The 21,845-nt window shown below is 43.4% G+C and overlaps 2 protein-coding genes across 3 annotated transcripts in view; one reads left to right on the top strand and one right to left on the bottom strand.

Annotated features, from left to right (window-relative positions):
- Glut1 (Glucose transporter 1) overlaps positions 1–21,845 on the top strand; it is a 280,015-nt gene that overhangs the window by 6,767 nt on the left and 251,403 nt on the right. The window lies entirely within an intron of this gene.
- LOC147758306 (uncharacterized) overlaps positions 7,467–21,845 on the bottom strand; it is an 88,791-nt gene continuing 74,412 nt past the window's right edge. The window contains exon 2 of the mRNA XM_086986475.1: positions 7,467–8,669. Within this exon, the coding sequence (XP_086842601.1) occupies positions 8,543–8,669 (127 nt within the window). The 3' untranslated portion in view covers positions 7,467–8,542. The remainder of the gene's footprint in view (positions 8,670–21,845) is intronic.

Below are 21,845 nucleotides of genomic sequence, written 5' to 3'. Positions count from 1 at the left end.
AGCACAAGTGCTTACAATAAGATGGTGGGTTCGATGGCGGTCGCTTACGTCGTTCTTTTGTCGCAATTTCAGTTTGTAGATTTTGCCAGCCTGTCAGTATTAGGTCTGAAGGACTGTACTGTTTTGCCAGTGTTGCGTTAGCTGCAAGGATTGACCGCGATAAAAAAAATGAAAGTAACACGCTGCAAATAGCAAATGCATAATAAAAAAAAAAAGAACACGAAACGACATAGTGCGACTATCTGTGTGTTCAAGATCGGACAAGTTGGCCTTCTGTCCCAAAGTTGCCAACTGCTATCTCTTTCGATGCGAATATTGGGGATAAAGTGGGAAAAATCAAGAGGGCGGGATGGATTTAGAGTCAGTCACAGACGTTGCTCTTTCCAGTTATCCTTTACATGCATCCTTTTTTACTTTCTACCTGCGCCTTTAATTCGTCTATGATATGCTGTGTTCTGTCGCCCAGGCCCGTCCGTTGTAGCTAACGTCGTCGGCTATGCAGACGGGCACGACGCGCCGGAGGAAGAGCTGTATTATAATATATGACGAGCGCAAATGAAGTCGACAGTCGCCATTGTGAAAATGTACTGCTGCCGCTGTCACTATCAGTCAGCTCGGCCCGATCCCTGTGGAACAATATCAGTCTTTCGTAGTGCCCGCCTGCTAGGAAGACGGTGGCAAGAACGGTAGGAAAATTCAATTACTTGTAGTTACAGAGCACCGTCAACTTTGATGGTGGGGTATGCATTGGCCACACTGCATCGACTTGCTTACATGACCGGACTTTGAACACCTTATGTGGAGCTCAATTCGCCTTGCCGTGCGATGACAGACGTAACGACTCGCACGCAGCGATTTCCTTCATAGTTAGTCTGTCTGCACGCAGCTGGTAACGGGCGTCGCCTATGACGTCACGGGGGAACTTATGCCGTGCCTGTATCATCTAGGTAGTGGTCCCGTGGCCAAAGACACAATCTGCTGATCAGCGAGCGTCGTATATATGTAGTTGTTTGATCGCCCAGTTTGGAACAGCCTCTCTCTGTGTGCTTAATGGAGTCCGAGTATAATATTAGCGTTTCGTATCGCGGCCGCGTTATGTTATCGTCATTTTCCATCCAAGAAACGGCGAAATCTGACTAAAGTAAGGCGGTTATGAGCGCTGCTACAGATAAGATATGGATAACAATTAGTGTACGTTATGTGTACATATAATATATTGGGCTGTCAAAAAAGTAGTGACACTTCTTTAGCCAAAATTAAAGAAAGTATTTTATGATAACGCCACTAAATTAAATGGGCGCCATTTTAATCTTTTGCCATTGTTTTTGTGGCACAATAATCCCATTATTGTAGAGGTTCTGTAAATAGAGGGCAAAAAAAACCGTATCAAGTAAGTTCTGTTGAAAGTAAATTGGGTTTGCTGCGAAGACCGAAACAGATGATAATCTGATAGTGTAAGATCAGGGCTATACGGCGTATGTATTTGAATTTTCTATTTCAAATTCTTTCGATCTTCGCTGGGTACGTAAACATCTGTCTGTTCTAGCATTGTCATCGTGAAGAGATGATGCCTCTTACGTTCACTATTTTTTTTTGTCGGTCGATACTTTAATGTTTTGTTTTATTCCAGTTAGTTGTTAATAGTAGGTAGAGGTACGAGTAAATCGTTCTGCTGGGTGTCAGGAACTCACAATGCGCACTTCCTTTCCAGTCCCATCAAATACATAGCATTATTTGCTTTGGCGTCAATCTGGGCTTCGTCACGTACTGTGTAGCGGATTTACACATTACTGCTGTATGCAATCCATATATTTCTCGTCACTGGTAGTTAACTGCTTTAGAAATGGCTTAATTGCATTGCCCTAGAGTTGCGTCGGTAGAAATATGGTCGGTCTTGGGTCAACTCGTGTCGCGCCCAGGCATTAAGCTTCTTTTGCTAGCTTTCTTTATACGGGTTTAAGCTGTTTGGTGGTAAATGGAGACACGAGTGCTCACGTATTGGTTGACCATTACGAGAAGCAAAATTTCCAAGACGAAAGTCTCAGAATCATCTTTATAATAATGTATCTAGGCCATAAGGCGCGAATTGTTTTTTTTTTTTTTTTGATAATTTGTGTACATATTTGTGCCCTTATGTAGAATAAACTTAATTTTTGCAGCACGTTCACCTATCTCTAAGGCGCTTGATCGTAAGTCGAAGTAAAGCCATCTTAACAATTTTCAACAAACTCAACAAATTTCAACTTCTAAATGACGTGACCGCGATTCATACTACGTGAGTTATGTCACTTTAAAGGACTCTAGGAAGAAAATACGCTATGTATACCAACCTGATATATATGTCAGGTTGGTATGGATGGTAGCAAAATAGTAGGCTGTGTCAAATGCGGTAGCAATATGTCGCAAACCGAATTCACCGATGGGAATTGAGACCAGCACCTACCTTTCGTTGCGCAGCCTTCTGTGATTTAACCGACTCAGGTGTATTGTACCGTAAACAAGCAGAAGTGCAATCGCGAACTGACGGCGATGTATGTACGACGACTTCATGTGACTGCTGCTGTATATGTCTATAAAGTAGTGACATTGTTGGCGCCACTAGCGCGTTAGCTGTCCTATAGAGACCAAACGTTGCCCACTGGCCTGTTAAGGCCTGTCATCAAGCTGGCAACCGGCATCAGCAGGCTACAGTAATAGTTGTTTGCAGTGGCTACAGCAGTATGACGTCCTCCCAGGTGTGGTCATTGCATGGTACCGAGCCACAGTCGTTCGACTATCGGGGTGTTTAAGTGTCGAGAATGTTACGTCGCGCCGGACACATCCAGAAAAAACAGCAGTAGCAAATGTACGCTCGGTTGGACTCGTAGGGGATGAAAGGTGGCTGTGGGATCGCTGGGGCGTTCCCCCCGCAACCGCTCCTATCTCCCCTTCTCCCCCTCTCTCTCTATCTATCTCTCTCGTCCTCTTATTCTTTGCCTTTCAGCGAAGAACTACCCTATAGACACGCGCCTATTGCCCAAGTGTGCAAGCGACGTCGAAAAACCCAAAATAGGACATTTGTATTTTACTGTACTGGCGAGATAAGATACGGTAATATTCGGTTCGTGCACAACAATACGAAAACGGTCGACAAAGCTTGCCTTTTGGAGCCTCTCTGCGTTCCCTAGAGCTGAACAGGATGGATCTGCATCCGGAATTGTCGGCGAATCTTGCGCTCACGGGATGTTAAGGTGGGGAGCCAAGGATCGAACTAGTAGAAAACTACTAACGCTATACATGAATTTCGTACTAGTACTAGTGACAATGTAGTGTGCATCGAAGAATATGAAATCGTCAAAAAGTAATAATAAAGAGTCATAATACATAAATAGAAAAAAAAACAGCCATAGGGAACGCAATAAACTGAGGTGAAGCACAAATAGTAGGGCGCGATAAAATCAAATGCATGAGCTAGCCCATCGAAACTAATCATACGAGTATATTAACCGTTACGTTACCAATTGCATACGGCGATGGATTAATCAATGAGTAAAAACGGAGGGGCAAGTGTAATATGTGTTACATTAGCATGAAGCTCAAAATTGAACGACTAAAACCTTCAAAGCAAACATAGTAACAAACTAAGTATTTCAAAGTGTCAGACAAACAAATGCTGTGAGAGTCTCGTATTGCAGTCGTCGATTCCATTAAAAACTTCATTCAGTGTTTGAGTTAGCCGTCACTCAAGTGTAAGTAAAATATTTTAATTTAAATCAGCAGCTAAAACAATGACGGGCTTTGTGGCTTACTGGCCTTCGTGACTAGATAACTATATCCAACAGCCCATTCTACACAACCTGTATGAATAATAAAAGTTATTACGACAGTTCCCTTCCTGTAGAAGTCGCCCCTGCTCCTCTTCAGTGAAGAGTTGCTGACGGTTAGATGACTTCGATGCCGATTCGTTCAATGGCCTCACTATCGAATACTGTTTGTCCATTTGATTGCAAATTTATCTGGTTGCCAGCGGACGGATAGCCCTAGTCGCTGTAGCACGCTGCTGCCTGCCAACCCTGTCGATAAAACGATGGGCCCCCTCCACTGTCTGCACAGTGGTGCCCGAGCCTGCATTTGCGCCGAAAGTGAAAGAAAATTGCGGAGAAGGGAGAAAAGGCGGAGAGAAAAGAAGTTTTCTTTCCTTTCCAAAACATTCCCTTCTTATGCTGGTATTCTGCAAAAAAGGAGATTGCCTAGTCAAAACAGGGGACGAGCCTGGTCTTCTTTTGTTGGCTCTCTCCGTTCCACCGTTCTCATCCCCCCAAAAGCACCAAGGGGGGTTAGACCCGCCCGCCCCCCGCTTCGATAGGGAGGGACGCTGCGGCAGGCGACAGATATCGAAGCAAACGAGAGTCTGGAACAGGGGATAAGGAGACATCTGCCTCCCCCGGCTCAATCGACAATGGATCTTTTTGAAACGGCAGCAACCCGCACCGGGTCAAAGCAGGGCAGTCGAATGTCTGCAGCTGCAGTAGATGCAGCAGTTGCCTCAACAACGGTACCAACTCGTAACGAAACCTCCGGGGCCATCGAATTCGTACGCAGCTTGACCTCTATCTATCTATACGTTCTCGAACGGGTTTGACGTTTTTTCTGCGTCTGCGAGTCTTGGGTGTCAAAGAAATGAAGAAAAGGGATGCCGAAAGGGCGAAGTCAAATAATAAGGGTCTCCGCGTCCTCTTTGACTTCGACTTCGAATCAGCAGCACACGAAGACTCTTGCTCTCGAGAGTCGTTCGTGGCAACGAATGGAGCAGGAGACCCAACCAACCAGCCGACGAATGAGAGACCGAAAAAAAGAAGGGAAGCGAACAGGCCCAGACCCCTATCTTGGCATATGAATTTTAACGGTTCCCGTCAAAATCCTGCTCTATTGACCTCTCTCGTCGTCTTCGCTGTTCCCAAGAGAGATTTCCTGCTATACCATTGCTAATCTTCATGCGGCCGTCGCGAAACTGCGTAAGCCCGAAGCCCTAAAACATTGCGCGAAAACTAGACAGCTTGAAAGACCCAGCCATACTGGGTCAGAACGAATATCATTTTAGGCTCGTCTACATAGGGAAGACAATCTACTTAAGCACACTAACTTTGTTGCGTCTCTCTCTGTCTTCGATGCTCGCTCATAGAGAATGATACTCATGTCTTGACTCCTCCGCCTTGTTGCACCACGTCGCTTTCATCATATTCAGCTATCAGTAACAAACGGCGAAACGTGGCAGTTATAAATAGTCTTAACAAGGAACTGTTAAAATCAAATAATGGCGAAACTACACCACAATTAAGGTAAGCACGATAAATCGTCTATGAGACGTATGCAAAACGCATTGCTATATATATGCAATCTGATAACATTTTTATAAAAAAATATCATGTTCTCTATTGGATCGAGTAGTTGTTATTGATCTAGCTTAACACATCTTATTGATCTGGTTTAACACATCTGATTCGCTTTAATCCTATCTCCTATAGCTAACGTACAGGTCCTTAATTGCCACATTAATAGAACCACCTAACAAATACAGTAGCGACTGGGCCTATGCGCGAATAGTGGCAGTGTTTTTTTTTATATGAAAATTGGATACGGATATTTCACTAGAGCTGTATCTTTGCGTTTCTAGTTTTACGTCCGGTATCACCCACCGTCAGGCTCCCAGCACGAAGCGAAGTATATCTGTGCCTGGTGGTTCGAACCTAGACCACAACACGTTCCCAAGATTAGCAGGCAAATACGTTACTTACTAAGCTAGCACGAAATCTATGTATGTTGAAATAAACATTGAAAGCGTACAACAAGGACATAAGACGGATACGAATAGTTTTCTTCACTGAAGAGTGCACAGGGCCTCTTGCCCTCTTTTGTATTGAGCAATAAACAGCCCGTTGCTGGCTATCGTGGCTTTTTCTCTTTCCTTTTCAGAATCGGTCCGTCGAAAATAAAATAACCAAAATTGGCTGAGTTGGCCACAAACAGAGAGAGAGAGAGTTCTGCGGTCTACGCAGGCCACTTTGTTTGGGGCCACCAACCTCACAAACATAGCATAATGCTATATACTCGACCCTTACCAATTTGCGGCTACGTAACGAAGACGCGATCATCATCTTCAATTGATAGGCCACTGTAGTAGGCCACGGTATGAGCTGGTCCTAAGGAACTGACCGCAATATCTCATGGAGGTGGCACGCTGACGACGGCTCGGCTAACCGCGGTCCATATCGAGGAAACAGCCAAGTTGATACTGCGGCACAACACGTTAGGTTACAGCTAACTCACATATACAGTCCACGTGGTTGTCGAATAGGGGGCAAATTGAACCCGTAAGCAGGAAATACGATGCAGTACTCTTTGTAAAAGCATAAAGCGATTTATGTGCCATTGTGAGTTCGGTGAATGAATGTGGATACTGGGTTTGAGCTTTGGAGAACGCTGACTTTGATTGGGACAGTTGCTAGCTCAGCGAAAAAAGGGTTATCGACGAACGAACAAAGAAAAATTACATTTGGACGTGTTAAGAGTTTACTAGTAACTAGTAAATAATCAGCTAGGCTAGTTCTCCCGGTCTGCTGATATACAATTGATGCGGATTACGTTGAATTGAATTAAATTGCGATGAAGTTCAACAGCCACGATCGAATCTAAAGAAGACTAAAAATAGCACCGTAGTATTGCTAAGTTGTCCTTTGCCAGACCAGCTTCCTGCTTGCTCACCGATAAGGGTGTGACCAAAATAAATCATCGATAATGTTATATTAAGTATCCATCACATATTCGGGCTTCTATAAAAAAAGTACCTCAGTATAGTTTCCTTGTTGTAGAGTTGTAGAGCTCCCATTTGCTTCCTCAATGATCAGTAACTTAATTTGCTACTGCCTCGAAAGTACCGCCACTTGTCATCAGTTGCATATATGTACCGTTACCTTTCGTACAGAAATGTGCTATGTCTAGGAAACATTCAATATCTTATCGGTAGAGCAGGTCGTCAAACAGAGCTCATTCTGCTGGATTCACTTTGCATCTCGAACTAATGAAACTTGCTCCTTAGTAAAAGCCTTTTGCCTGCAATAGCCAGACACTAGAAGTAGGCCGAGGTATGCGCTGAGGGTGTACGAAAGGGCCTGAAAAGGACAAGGACGAGTTCCCTGGAGCTGTAAGAGGCCGAGCCCCTCAAAGGCAATGACTACTACCAACTCGTGCCGTTTCCTGTTCTACTCGAAAGCTTTTTGGGGTGCGTCGAAGCTCACAAGACGACAATTAAGGGAGAGCGTTTAGCCAGGGCAGAAAAGGTACTGTAAATCGAAGCCGGTAGAACTCTCGGATTGGGGTCTGCAAGCGCCAAAAGCGAAACATCCATAAAACGTGAGGATGTGAAGCCCAATAAGATACAAATACTCGATGAAGTTACACAAACTCGAGGTTAGCAGAGATGTGACGATCGTGGCAGCGAAATAGACACAGTTGATAGGCGGTAGACATAGAAACATATTATACATTTTTTTATTATTTTTATTATACATTTGTACATTCAACATATATTGTACGGTGCGGTCTTCCTCATTTGGGCAATGCAGTATGACCGGCATGTAAGTAATCTAGTATAAAAGTAGTTTGTACTGAAAAAACAAGTCGTGTACTTTTTTGTACAACAGAAACGAGGACCCACGTCTGGTTGTATACATGTCTAAAAGTTTCAATTGGGAATGCTGCATGTTGGAAAATAGAACATAAAATGTACGAGGATTGCGGACAAAGGAACGACGAGCACACAACGATGCCGCGTTTGCAGTTAAGTAAACAAATGATTTTTACTGATTATGTTTGCCCCGTTTTAATGCGAAACCATTCTGCAAGTGTAAAATGACAGGGTTTATCCCCTGTCTTGAATTCCAGCTAAATTAATAAATATATAATATTTTCAAGTTTTCCATTACTACAAACACACACAACCCACATTGTCGTTCGCTTAATTCGATTTTTGACATATCGTTAGTATCAACACAGTTTCAACATAACAGCGTAAACATCTACGATAATTTATATGTTCCGTAATACACAATCTGCATATACGATATATTCACAATTTAATCTTGCACATAATCCGTTGAGCACTGGAGGAGCACAAAGAGATAATGCTCATGAACGCAATCGCTCTCACTTAGATCATAACGTACGTGTCTCAGAGAAGAACTCGTGCCTTTGCAGTTTCATATCATTTTGAAAGCAATACAACTATTGGCTGCTGATATTTCTTTCAATTCTAGATATTATTTTAATTTTCTCGCCAGACCAATGTTACCATTCAAAATCTTCATTTTTGAAACCGGTCTCCTTTCTTTCGCGTTTGTCCGTTACCGACAGTGGGTCGGTTTTGATGCAAAAGAAACAAAACTGATTTCCGTTTCTTTCTGCCCTCGAATGGCCTCAGATAATGCCTCTCGGACCCGTAAGTAACGAAAGCTAGAAGCATTGATTGGACTGAGCCAATAGCTTTGACTCAGCGTGCAGCGAAAGTCTAGAACTCTCGCCTCTGTTGCTGGTGCCACGGGATCCATTGCAGAAAGCGATTGACTCGTCCTTCCTCACGATGCTGACACGGTGCAACTTGTTTGCGTGAGACCCGCTTTGGTTTTGAGCTTTCCCTGGAACAGCATAAACAGTAGCTTAATGCCTAATATAAATCGGTATATGGGAAATGGCAGTTGAAGGATCTAAGAGGTTAGAGGAGGAGGCAAAGAAGGAACTTCCGCTTAGTTGGCCATTCATTGCATGTTATGCGCGCATTCGGAGCGGTGTAATTGCGGATGAAGCTAACGGACACAGTGTATTCCTACGAACCGATATGACCATTATACCGTGTTGATTACCGGGACATATTTAGCTAGGAAGTACTGGCTATTCGGGAACCATTGCAGTGCAACCAATTGTCGTTAGGAGCGATGACAGGGATCCACAGGTGCGCCACTGCCGTCGCTTACTGTCGAAGCCTTCGACGAGGCTGAACGCACAGAAAGATCTCATGGTTCGTCGTTGCTCTATTGATGTTGACAGGGGCATACGTTTTAAATTCGTCGGTGAAGGTGCGAGAATTCCAAGCGATCCGTTTTCATCGTAAGATATTGCTATTTTTTTTAAGCCCGGAGCCTGTTTTTACCCGCTTATAACAGTATATATATATGCGGTGCCGGTGTTTATGATAAGGACTACAGCACCTAAGGCCTAAACAGGATACATTAAAATCAAAGCAAGCAATTGTAAGCTGCTCTATTTAGCGTACAATTCACAATAGTGTACGAGTATGCTAAATATGATTATTTTATTAAAAACGGGGAGGCAACAAGGAACGTAACTCGACCAATTATCAGCTTCGGACAAAAGTATATTAAACCGCTCATTATGATCGTTGTTTAATACCTGCCATGGGATGAAACAATCTTTCCTATTTGAACGTAAACGGTAAGTTTTTAGTTGCCCAAGCACAGCTTCGATCTTCTTGATTTATCCCGGCCTTCTATAGTTGAAATGTCAAACATAGAATTAGATGAACTATTTTATGTAGATTTTACGCTAAAAATGACGCTGAGTAGAACTGGTGTGCGTTAAACGTGCGGGAACTTTTCCATCGTCTACGTAAATTACGTGACATGTCGGAGCCAACAATCAATCGGGGGTTTTTTTAGTTAGCAGCTTTTGAAGAAAGTTTTTCCACTATTATCTGTTTGTCCGAACCGCAGGCCGCATACCGGCACCGCAATGGCAATTGATTAATGCGTCATCATTAACAAAAAATGTTTGTGTGGTCCTAGTATGTAAATACTAACGCAATATTTACTCGATGGCAGAGTAGTAATTGAGAAGACTCATAAGAAAGCAGTAGTGATTAAGTAAAAACCAACTGGTGCATCTTTGAGCTAAGGCATAATAATTTTCTTGAGACTTCATTCAGACGATCCTTGTTTTTACCTTGTATCTGCTTCTGCATCTATGAGAGCACATTTATGAGCCAGCTGTGCACCATCTTCGCAGCGGGTTGGAGCGATGGCCTTACGCCTGCCGCATTAAAGTAGCATGGCCGCAGTTACCATTGCGCAGGTCGTAAAAATTTGTTGCCTCTTTCAGTGGCATTGGAAAGAAACTATTGCGGCTATCTTGCATTTCGCCTTTCCTTTTACCTTATATGTCTTCCTTAATTTCCACAAATTGGCAAATAGCCGCCTCTAACATCAACCGCTAATAGAGAAACCTAAGAGCTTCTTCTGGTTGCCCTTGACGCCTAGGCAGCGGCGAGAACACTCATAGCCGTCGACCGCTGTAGTATGACCTTAGGCGTTCGTTATGTCCTCGTGATAGCTCAGTGGGTATCTGCCTACTGATGTTATGGGCGCGTTCTTGTCTAGGTTCGATCCCCGGCGAAGGTACACTTCGTTTTGCGATGAGAGCCAGCCGTCCGATGGAATACCTAATGGCGATGCTGGACGTAAAATTCGAGGCATAGAGATTTTCGTCATAAACGGCAAGCAACGTTTCAGCGAAGGCAGGGTCTCTGTCGCTCTAAAACACAAGTTAAATTGGCCCACCTTACTAGTCAGAAAGCGAAAAAAGTCCCCTTTCCGCATAAGATTGATAGGGTGCGATTGGGTTTTTAATCATAATTTAATAACCCTATGCCTAGAAATGCATTCTGACCTATTTCCACTCGACGAACTGGGAAGTGCTGGTGGAGGCAATAGGTGGCTGACAGAATAGAGATACACTATAATTGAAACTATCGTATGCACTGTTTGCCATTGTTACGTTGTCTATACATCGAAATGTTAAATAGGTCTTTCCAAAAACGGCTTTCTATATTCCCTTTTCTAAATATTTAGTCTTTGCCATAATTAGAAAATGCGACACTTATGTAGCATATCTTGAAAATATGGCAACTTTTACCTGTTACAAATGTCGCAAGGATTCGTGTAGTGCTCGGCATTGTTCCCTCGCTCAATATTTTAAACCAACACAAATGCTACTGTTACTGATATCACCGATGTATTCGAGCATTTCTTCATCGATGAAGTTTCATCGAGTCAAAGCTGTTTGACACATTGCAGAATTGGCCTTCGCGAGCTAAATTAACGCAGGTGTGCGTACATTAGAGTGGCGTTCGACTGTCTTTCCACTGGTATACGACGGCTCTTAAATACAAATTTAACGTATTGTGGATCGGAATTGAAAAGGAGCAGAGAAACGTCAACGGAAAAGTCAGCTGAAAGACCTATAGGTTCGTTTACATGTCTTATGATATATCCAGAAACCATTCCTTTTTGTTCAAAATACCCGACCCTATATTTCGTCTAACCGGCTTTTCACTATACCCTCTTGCCTATTCATCGCACAGAACAGGAAACAGTGCTTGCCGAAGCGTCCGCAGAATCGTCGTACGCTTGCTCCGTCGTATTGTTCTTTGCGACTAGTGTCAGCCGTAGTACGGTCCACGTCGGCTCATCAGCGAGTCAATCGTACGCAGACCAACCACATATTCAACCAGCTGAGCGTCATTCTCATCATGTCTTTTTCTTGTCACTTGCCTGTCGCGCACCCTTATGTCATTACTATTAGCAAGCTAGCTATTGTACGCTATACGCAACTCTAGTAGAGGGATAATGATACGAAGTGCAATTGAAACGAATATCAACGAGCAGGCCATCGTTCCCACGCTTTTCGCGGCCTTCAGCCATGAAAGTACTGCTGGCTCCTCTTTATTGAGAACTAGTAACACTAGCCGTCGCAGGTGGCGTTCATATATCTGTCCCATTAAAGAGATGTGAGCGCGTCGATTTTTTCGGTCGGTCAGCCAGCTTACTTGCTTTTTCCGGTTAGACTCGAGCAAACGTGCACGAGGCATATCGTCTGCTAGCTCATAAGAGGGCGCATAGAAACGGAAAGCAGGATAAATATATAGCAAAGAGGAGAATTTACTTGATGATGTCGTAGCTAAGTAGAACACAGCAAACCTTGTTATTTTCTGGTCGAAGCATTCGCGTGGGAAAAGAATGCTCATCACATTAAAACAATTGACCAAAAAAAGAACACTTCCGAAAAGAAATCCAACGAACGGGGGAAATGATGCTGGAGATCGCTTAAAATAGAGGTTGCTTCTCCTTACAGCGCACAAGCACCGATCTATAGAATCTAGATGCTTTCTAGTGTGTTACACAGTGCAGACCTTATTGCTACTAGTTGTTTAGCTCGACTGATTGTCTCTATCTCGCAGTATCTCGTACACTGTTAAAGACAACGGTGCGTTTCCGAGCTAGGCTTTGACCTGTTCACCCGATGCCTTTTTCTCTCCGTTCATACATCTCTTTTCAGTTTTCCTCGTACTTCGTTGAACTCGCCCAGCCGCAGGTGAAACTCTACGAGGAGGTGGTCGATATCGTACGACATAGCCGATTGCTTAATATCCCGCAATAGCAGAAGATGTTGCACCAATGTATGCAGTACTGGCGGTAGCATCATGGTAGGGACTTTTCTGGCTTGTATCAGCTGAGGTCTCATCGTTGATGCTGTCAACGGCCAACCGAGTTGTCTGCATAGTACTTTTTTCACGATTTCCACTTCCTGCCGTTTTTTTTTTACTCTAACTAGCATAATTTTCTGCTGTGGCAGTCTTGTCGCCGTCATTATTACTATTATTATGATTCTAGAGTGTTCGCGCTAGGCCGTTCAAGGTGGGATTCACTATTTCCGAGTGGCCTAAAAAGCGGTGAGGGTCACAGGAATCGGGCAACGCTTTGCAAGATAGTACCAACAGCTTTGCCCCTGCCGGTCGATGATTCACATCGTAGGACTTAGGCGGTTTGATGGCTTGCCGTTTGTCTTCAATCCCATAGTTGACACTCGGTAGACTGCTGGCTCTTAGTGTGGGCGTACATTTAGACTGTGCAAGCACTGTGTTGGGTTTTGATAGAAGCATCTCGTAGTTGGTTTCGCTTTCAAAGCTGTCGCGTTTAGTATTCGTGTCTTCGCAAGAGCTGGAGGCTGCTGAGGTGGCGGCAGTAGCGATCCATCGGCTATCATTTTCTGCCCCTACTGCCTGCCAACGGATTGGAAGAAACACTGTAGTAGATATAGAACAAAGAAATTGAATGTTCATACAGAGAAAGGTTTGGAAAAGCCAAGGGTGCTGCCCAACGGCTAGAAAAATGGAGGATAATTACAAAAATTGAGAAAAAATGTGTGGTCACCATTAACTTTACTCTGACACCCCTAGATAGTGAGCGAGCGATACATACAGATTCAATGCTTTTTACAAAAGTACACAATACATTCTACCTCAACATACGCCGCGATATGCAAGTGGCGTTCTGTGTCACATCGCCGCAAACAGAGACATTTTTCGAAGGTCAACTTACTTTCTATAGCGACTATTCTTCAAAGTCTATATCAAACCCCCTAGTACTCTAACACCCCACTTTGTGGCGTCTGCCTGCTCTCCTTGAGAAGGTAGCAGTAGTAACATTATTCGCAATATTCCAACTCGCTCCGCTAAAAGCGACACGGCCTACTCACTAGCATGACTACTGTGACAACAGCTCTGCTTCTATCTTTTCCTTTTTCGTATTGGTCAAATGTCTGCCGCTTGTTGTTCTTTCGCGGGAGTGGCGGCCGATAGTTGCCGAGTGGCGGAGAAACGTTCTAACTGGTTTTCCCATTTTGTTCTTTCTGATCGGCTGTCTTGTGCCCTCTTAACTGTTGGCTCTCTCATTGGTAATGTTCTGTAGCACACCAGTGCAGCCCTGGGGGCTTGATACTTGAGATAGTCCTTATCCTCATCTTTTCCATTCTATCTTTCTTTTTCTGGCTGCGCTGAAGCCGTTAAGGGCAACGAGAACAGAATCTTGAACGGGCTGAGACAAAAGGCGAAATGCCCAAGAAAAGGCCCTGACATAAGAGGGCATAACAACAGTAACAACAGCTATGCAGCTAAGCTGACATTGACTATTGGCTATAACCTAGTTAGTTGTATCGCGATCGGATAAGAGCCACTTGCCAGGACAGCATTGCCCTCTGCAAGTCAGGGCTGGCACAAAAAACAAACCGTTGCTGTTATGTCCTACGACGAAGCTCTTTTTCTAGCGGCTGGCTAATCGACTAAAGGACGAAAACGTAACGTGATAACCACGAGCGACAACAGCACAGGGCTGAATACTTTTCCACGAGTCGATGCGGTGCGAATTGATGACGCTGAGGCAAATGTAAAAAATGCAGGTTTCACAGAGTAACAAATAATTCTTTACACTGCGTTCGTCCTATTTTGTCGACGCAACTGTTATGCCTTACCACACCCATAGCGTTTGGCATTCGTGGTAAAGCTTCAAATGGAAGCAAGTTGTTGAAAATCCAATTGCTATTTAAATTAGCAGTCAAGATCGTTAAATATTGACCGGAAACGATCGCTGCTACAGGTTCGCCAACATGCAACAGCTTTTAAAACTGACCTTTGAAAGTTTGTCTCGCATTGTATGATGTTAAGTCACGTCCCGTTGGAAATTCAATAGTAAGTACACGTTTACTAGCTACCAAACATCTGTATAAACATAATTGGTTATCAGCAAAACCTTCAGTTTACCTGACCGCTGATGCTTGTTATTCATCATCACTTAAGGTTTCTAGCAGCTGTAACGGCATTTTGGCCCTATTTTTAACATTCGAGCTTCCTATCACCGTCACCATTAACCTGACAAGGGAAAGATATTACTTTGCCATAACGGCCGTGATTGTTTCGCCGAAACATTACGTTACGCCCTCGTCGTCAGGTAATTTAGTCATTTTTCCTTTAAAAGCGCCTTTCTTCTTTCACTCATCCCAACTATTCTTTCTTTGAGATCAGTCTTGCGTCACGCCAAGTTACATGCCTACAGGTAGTATCCACCATGTCTTTAGGTGCCGCCTGTCATGCGACAAACCGTTCCTATCAGTAATAAAGAATATCCCTCAACTGAAAGAACCTGGTCTCATCTATTTCGGGTGCCTTTCACCACCAAAGCGAACTTCATCTACTAAGTGGCACAGGGTTCGTGTACATTATATATTCTTTAGCCTTCCCTTATTAAAAAAAGACTAGTGACCGGTTGCCCACTAATTAACTAATTTTCTTTTTTGTGGCTCAAAATCTCAGAACCTTGCTGATTAGGTGGTTAATTCAATGCGGCTCAGCCTTAACTGCCTCGGCTGCTAGGGTGAGACAGGCATCCTCAATGGCAGCTGCAACTAGTTCCAGTTGTCGCAATAGTAATCGAGGCGAAGCCCGTGATCTATCATCGATGCTTTGAATACATATTTTTCAAAGGCAGCTATGAAAGGCAAACAACAGCAACTACAAAAGAGAGCAACTTAAATATAAAGATAAAAGAGTGAGTGCCCCGCAGCAGAGTTGCCAACGCCAAACTATAGTGACTATAAGAGTAATTGCCCGTTGATGCCGTTCTGGATAGGCAACCTGCATAGGCTCGAGCTCTACACATGGCCCGCCAGGCTCGCATGTGGCCGGAAGTGTTTCTGTTAGTCTGAATGAAATGGTGAACTATATAGCAAGGATAGAAAACGCAAGCTGGTTGCTGCTGAGTTCTTACATTCGCGGTACAAGTTCCAGCCGACACAATACATTGAGCTGCCTGCCACGAACCTTAGGCATTGCGAGAGCTACTGCAGGAACTCCAGAAGTGGAAGCGGCTTTTCAAATTGTTCTACTTTTTCCCAGACCGCTACTTATGCCCCGCTGAGAGTCATTCGACCAACGCAAGAGAATGAATGGGTAAAAGTAGAAGAGAGGGAGAGACCGGTGGCGGTCGGAAAATGCTTCATGCCAGGATAGAACCTAACGCATGTAGGCTTTAGACCTGCTGCCGACCTACGCTTGTTCGTCTGTGCAGCAAGGCCGACGTCACTCGTATCATAATTCGTTTCACCGTGGTGTTGCGGGCCCACTTTTCTTGTCGATCTACTTTCTGCCGCTCTTTCTTCTAACTTTGTCGTGGCGGCTTTTACTGGCCTCCGTTACTGCGACTAATAATAACACATAAGCAAACTAGGGTCACCTCCAGTGGGCTCAAAAAAGGCTGGCCGGGACAGACGGCTGCTTTGGGCCCGCACTGGACCCACATGAGCACAAAAACGGTTTGGAATTCTACCGATGTAGCCACTATTACTTTCACTGTTGTAAGCTAGCATTCTGCTAGCGGAACCAGCGGTTCGCTTGCCTACGGTTTGCCACCAGCAATACTCCGAAGGTTTCACCAACTGGCAAAGTAAGTCCTACGAAGGGGACACAACAAGACAAGAAACAGAGATGCTGCTAACAGTGACCATGCTGCCGTCAAGGCAGACGTTAAACAAGGGCCGTGTCAAATGTCAATCACTTGGGAAAATGGTAAGATGGGTGAGAAAGTTAGAGCGTACGGTAGAAACCGGGCCCGGATAACTACCTATCGCTGACTTCTGCACTCGTAACCAGAGTTTCACTTCCAAAGCAAAGCTGAATCTAGGCACACTAGACTGTTACGATAATATTATCGAGAGGGCGTCTTGTTTGCGAGGAATATGCTTTAGTTGCCTGGCTAGTCGGCAGCGAATCTAACGCGTCGCGCTGGTCCTCTTTTGGCATGCTTCGTCTGTGAGTATGAAACAACTACGCGTGGTCCATGGCCTCGCTGGCATGCGGCAGTAGGAGCGGCGGCAGGGGCTGATGGTGCTTCCTGTATGTTTCGCCCACAATCGACTTAGAGTTCTCGTCCGGGTCCTTGCATGCCTATGCAGTAGCTCGTCGGCTGTCTGCCGGGTTTTCCGCCTGCGTGGAGTGCGTTTGTAGGGAGCCCCTAGTTGGGAAGCAAGACGATGAGTAGAAAAGGACTCCACTGAAGCGATGGCCGCGGTCGCAGTGGAAGCGGAGAATGAACCGGGCGGCATTGGAATGGCAAAAACTCCTCTGCCGTAGTAGTAATGGTACTAGTAGAAGTAAAGAAACCCGGCGTAAGTGGATAGGGGCTACTGGTCGATATCGGCTAGTCGCATCTCTACATTAGTTCATAGCCTTTCGCTCGTCTCAGCCAGTTCCTCTCTAGAGATCACCCGATCATTGCATTTTCTGGGAACGCCTGACGCCGAACAGCGAAGATCAGGAGGCCTGAGCTTCTCGGCTGAAGAAAAGCAATGCCCCCTACTTCGGCTTCCCCTTGTCCTCACTATTCCCAATTTATCCCTATTGCAGTCCCCAACTCCATCACGCTGCTGCGCGCCGCCACAGTAGTAGATCTCCAGCCTTGAGAGCGACAGAGTTTCCCCGTTGATTTCCTGCCGTCTCGATGGCTGCTGTTACTGGTTGACGGTTAGGGAGAACGAAAGCAGTGTTTTCATCTTTCTTCGTTTCTCTACCACTCTCTCGACGTTTCCTTGGATGTCGGCATCGTAGGATTCGTGGGTGACGCGTATGCTGCTTTCATTGCCGGTTGAAAGGCGGCCATGACCGAGGGTTTTTCGCTGAGGCGATCGACAAAATCACTACGGTTACTGCTGATCCGCAGGCTGCTCTAAGTGAGGTCGATCAAGAGGAACCTCTGCTACTAGATTTTCCGAGTTTTCATCACGGCTATGTGATTAGATTAGGAAAATGCGATTTCTTTTATGTTTATCGAAAACTTCTTCAAATGTGCACAGAATCTGTTATTATGTTTGACGGTATGCACATGATATATACGTATATACAAGGCACGCAACCTAAGTTAAGACTTTTGTCTAGGCTTTCTTCTATGAGAACTTTTGCATATGCTAGAAGTGTCACTCCCAACGGTTATGTTTATTCAATATAAGCACCATTCACCGCAATTACACTTTCTACTACTTAGAAATCTAATCATTTTTAAAATATTTTACCTTATGTGCAAGTAGCTCTTCACTAAAAATAGTGCGTCAAAGGATATTGGCAGGTGAAAACGCGTTAAAGTCTCGATAAGATAGGCTGCATAGAGAAATTCCAAGGGAATTAGCTTTTGGGTCGAAAGCAGGGCAAACGTTTCAAAAATGTGAAGGCTTAAAACGTCGAAAAGTTCGAAGAGCGCAGAACGGGTCAAGAAAATTAGCCATTTGAACTTACCTGGGCTACGCAATTTGCAATTGGTACTTTCATGTATGGAATGGTTATTAACTTTTGTAGTTGAAACTTGGGCCTATCAGAAGTAGCTTTTTGAGCCACTGATACATTTTCGAGCTTTACAAATCAAAACTCTATTTAGGACTTCCGTGTTTGCTTTACGAATATTTGTCTCGAGTTTTTTATAACCCGCATGACAGCTAGCAATGACGCATATTGTTGGTTTTTAGGTAGAAAAAGAATCTTTTCATTCTAATGAGGGTCCGTCCATCGTCGAATAACTTGGTAATAGCTGACTTGTGTTCAGAATCTGAATATGGAACACTATTGTTTGTCATGAACAGTTTGCTGTTTTGTTGTAAAAAGGACTGGTTTCCATTTGGTCTCAAGGACAGAAGATGAACCCGTGCCTGATACAACAACCTGCCTACTGAGACCTGTCTTAATTTGCACGTGGTGCCACGCACCGTATACACAGTAGTTTTGCATTTTTCGGGTTTAATGGCTACAATATATAACACGATTTTATCTATAGTGTTTTTTTTTTTGCCCAAATGTGTGTTGAAAATCATGATACCACTCATGACTATATTCTAAACATAAATATGTATCTGTGTTAGCGATAGCGAAAAGGGAAAGCTATAGGAACCTTCAGACTTCAGCTTCCTCCACCACAGGAATAAATGCTAGTACTTTTCAATGTACCGCAAATTTGATGAACTTCTAATAACGTCGCGTCTATTCACCCATTATCTTATTCAGATATCTGATATCACTAATCTGACAACGTTCTCACCGCTGAACTATGTATTAGAAATGTTATTCAATAATTTCTGTATCAGGAACAGCAAAAAAATGTCTATAAAATATGTGTATAGCAAATTGCGTAGAAGAAGACAGGCAGCTTACGCTCATTGCGTTATTAGCACTTTGCACAAATTTGTATTGGCGATCTATGGACTTTTAGATTAGGGATTTTCCGAGCCGCTCTCACCATGTTCTTAAAGAAGCGCGGCTTCTTGAGCCGTTCTGTGGAACTCATAGGTGCGTCTCGTCTAACTGGCTATCTTGGCCGTCAAAAACAACGCTTAGGGATTCGGATCTTTCAAATCTTTACACGGGTATAGGCAACGCTTCTTTTTAACAATTTGTTCGGAAAAGGATTCTTTTTAAGGGCAAAAGGTAACATGTTCGCGTAGGCAGACTGGTATATGAACTGGCCTGGCAGTGTTACCTTCTCACGTTTTTGCCTCACCCAGTGCGCTTTCCAAAGGTCGAAGATTGCCTCCACCGATGCTTTTCTTAAGAAGGAGATTTTCACGGTTTTTGCAACTCCGCCTGAGGTATTGATTCGGTGACTCATGGATCAACTGGAGTACGTCTGTGAAGGTCATTGTTCTTTCGATACCCCGACTGAATGTTGATGACGTTTAAGACATTCGTTTGCATTAAATGAAATAATATCGGAAACCATAAATCCTTGTCGTGGATTGGTCAAAACGACGCCAGATACGCATTATCATATGGCCTCAGACAACTGTGCGGAAGTGTTTCATTTGGAAGGGTTCGAGCCTTAAACCAGCCATCTGCGGGTAAGTCTATTTTTTTTTTTGTTTAATGCTGCTCTCATACCAAGCTTCATTGACCGATAAATCGAACGCCCCTTCAAATGCTTTGTATGCGGACGTGTAAGTCGTTTCATTGCATTTGCAGTTTTTAATAACTAGCAGTTCAAGTTCTCGCCAATAAACTTTACCGGAAGTTCAACACGGGAAACGCAATTGAAAAAATGATTCTCTATCAATGCTATTAAATAAACTAGATAATAATAAACAAATAAAAATAAAATATAGATGAAGAGAAAACCTGTCCTGCGGTTTTTCGACAAAACGTTCTAAGAAACTGTTTTTAATGATCTATATAAAAAATATTCATTCGATAATTGCATTGTTGATGAATAGTTGTCTGGATTACTTTAAGGTCATCGCTTAATTTTCAGGATAGTCTGGTCAAACTGAACATAATAGGTGGCAAAATATCCTTTTAGTATTTTTTTTTTTCAAGTTTCCATTGCAATTCTGAAGGCACGTGTCAAATATGACTCTTGAGACAGGTTCAATGAATAGCGATTACTATAGAATATAATCTTGACTAAATAAAAGGCCTTATGTTTCTTTTTTTTGAGGCGTATTAATAAAAACGATATCTAATAAAGGATACGTTCTGTTGAAGTTTTTAGATCCGCACAAATCATTGAAACACTAAATCTCTACATCTAGTTTAGCTAAGTATTTGACAGTTGCCGTTTCTGTCTCTGGTGATAGCGCCGGTGACCGGGTTGAGGTCTTTTTCATGATTAATCGTCACCGTATTTTATAACGTTTCTGCTGCTTTTCACTGTAACATTTCTGTGCGAGCTGTTATTAGTCAGTTACCTAGGCTTTTGTCACTATAGCTTCTACAAAACTGAGATCCTATCATCCGTCGGCTTGATCTTTCTATAGGCGTTCATTTAGGACTATAACGTTACTGTACATACAAGAGCCTGTTTGTGAGACAGGTTCTTATTGAGGGATGAACGAATTAAATAATATTGACCAATGACTATGCTCAAATGTTCCGTACTCGTTAGATATCATCTATTCCTTAAAATAACAGAGTTTATCAGAAGATACACATGATTGAGAAAAATAAAATTTTGTGCGAAAGACGGTATTGAACAGTTACTAATCTTTCTTTGGTTGGTACAATGTACGCGTCAAGACTGATATTTTAATCGCTCTCTTGTTTCGAGCAAGACGGCTCGTCTCACGAAAATAATTATATTTTCAAAAAAACGTTATTTTTTAATCATCTACTATGAATATATATATGCTTAAGATCTGGCTATTGAACTGTACAAAACAATAGGCAAGATATAATTTCACGTGTTCTCTAGTTGTCAGGGAAGTCGATGACTTTTTATAATTATGTAATTTTCATTTGAAGCAATTCTAGCTTACGGCATGCCCAATATAATTCACGTTTTCATATAGCTATCAAGATAATCTTACTAGGAAAATACTTTTCCTTTTATGTAGATCAGTCTGACGTACTTTTTCTGTTCGGGTGTCTGTTGAGTTCGAAATCGCGCACTTTGCCATGATTTAGCGATTGACGCGGCGTTGAAATTTGACGGAAAGATGTTTTTTGCTTTCCAACGGTGCCATCACTGTGAAGATACAGTGATGCAAACTCTAGCTCAAAGAAGAACCTACTCGGTTAAAACGATCGGCAATCGACGCATTGATAGCAAGTGTAGCCGGGTCGTTGAGACAAGATGGAACTGAAATAGATCTTGAGGAGTCTAAGCGCGTACCTTCCGGCGACTTTCAGTCTCACTACGTGCGATTTGGGCATCAATCTCAACCCAGGCAGCGGCTACACATTCAGAAAGACCAATACCATTGCCAATAGGTCAACTTCTACGAGGTCCTCGATTAGTGCGGCCTCTTTTAACACGGCTTATCTTCGTGCTGTGAGTTCTTTGGAAAGCTTTTTTTCCTCAACTGAATTGCGTGCCTGTATAAGGGGTGTTTAATTCGAGCTTGGATCAGGCAGTGGCTAGCCTTCATCTAGCGTTAGTCATTCACAGGATACTGTCTGATCCTCTGTGCTCATTGCTCATCGGCTGCCAGTTCAACTGACG

The sequence above is a fragment of the Varroa destructor genome, unplaced genomic scaffold, assembly GCF_002443255.2.
Source record: "Varroa destructor unplaced genomic scaffold, Vdes_3.0 BEIS01000001.1, whole genome shotgun sequence".
NCBI lineage: Eukaryota > Metazoa > Arthropoda > Arachnida > Mesostigmata > Varroidae > Varroa > Varroa destructor.
This window is presented reverse-complemented; position numbering and strand designations above follow the sequence as displayed.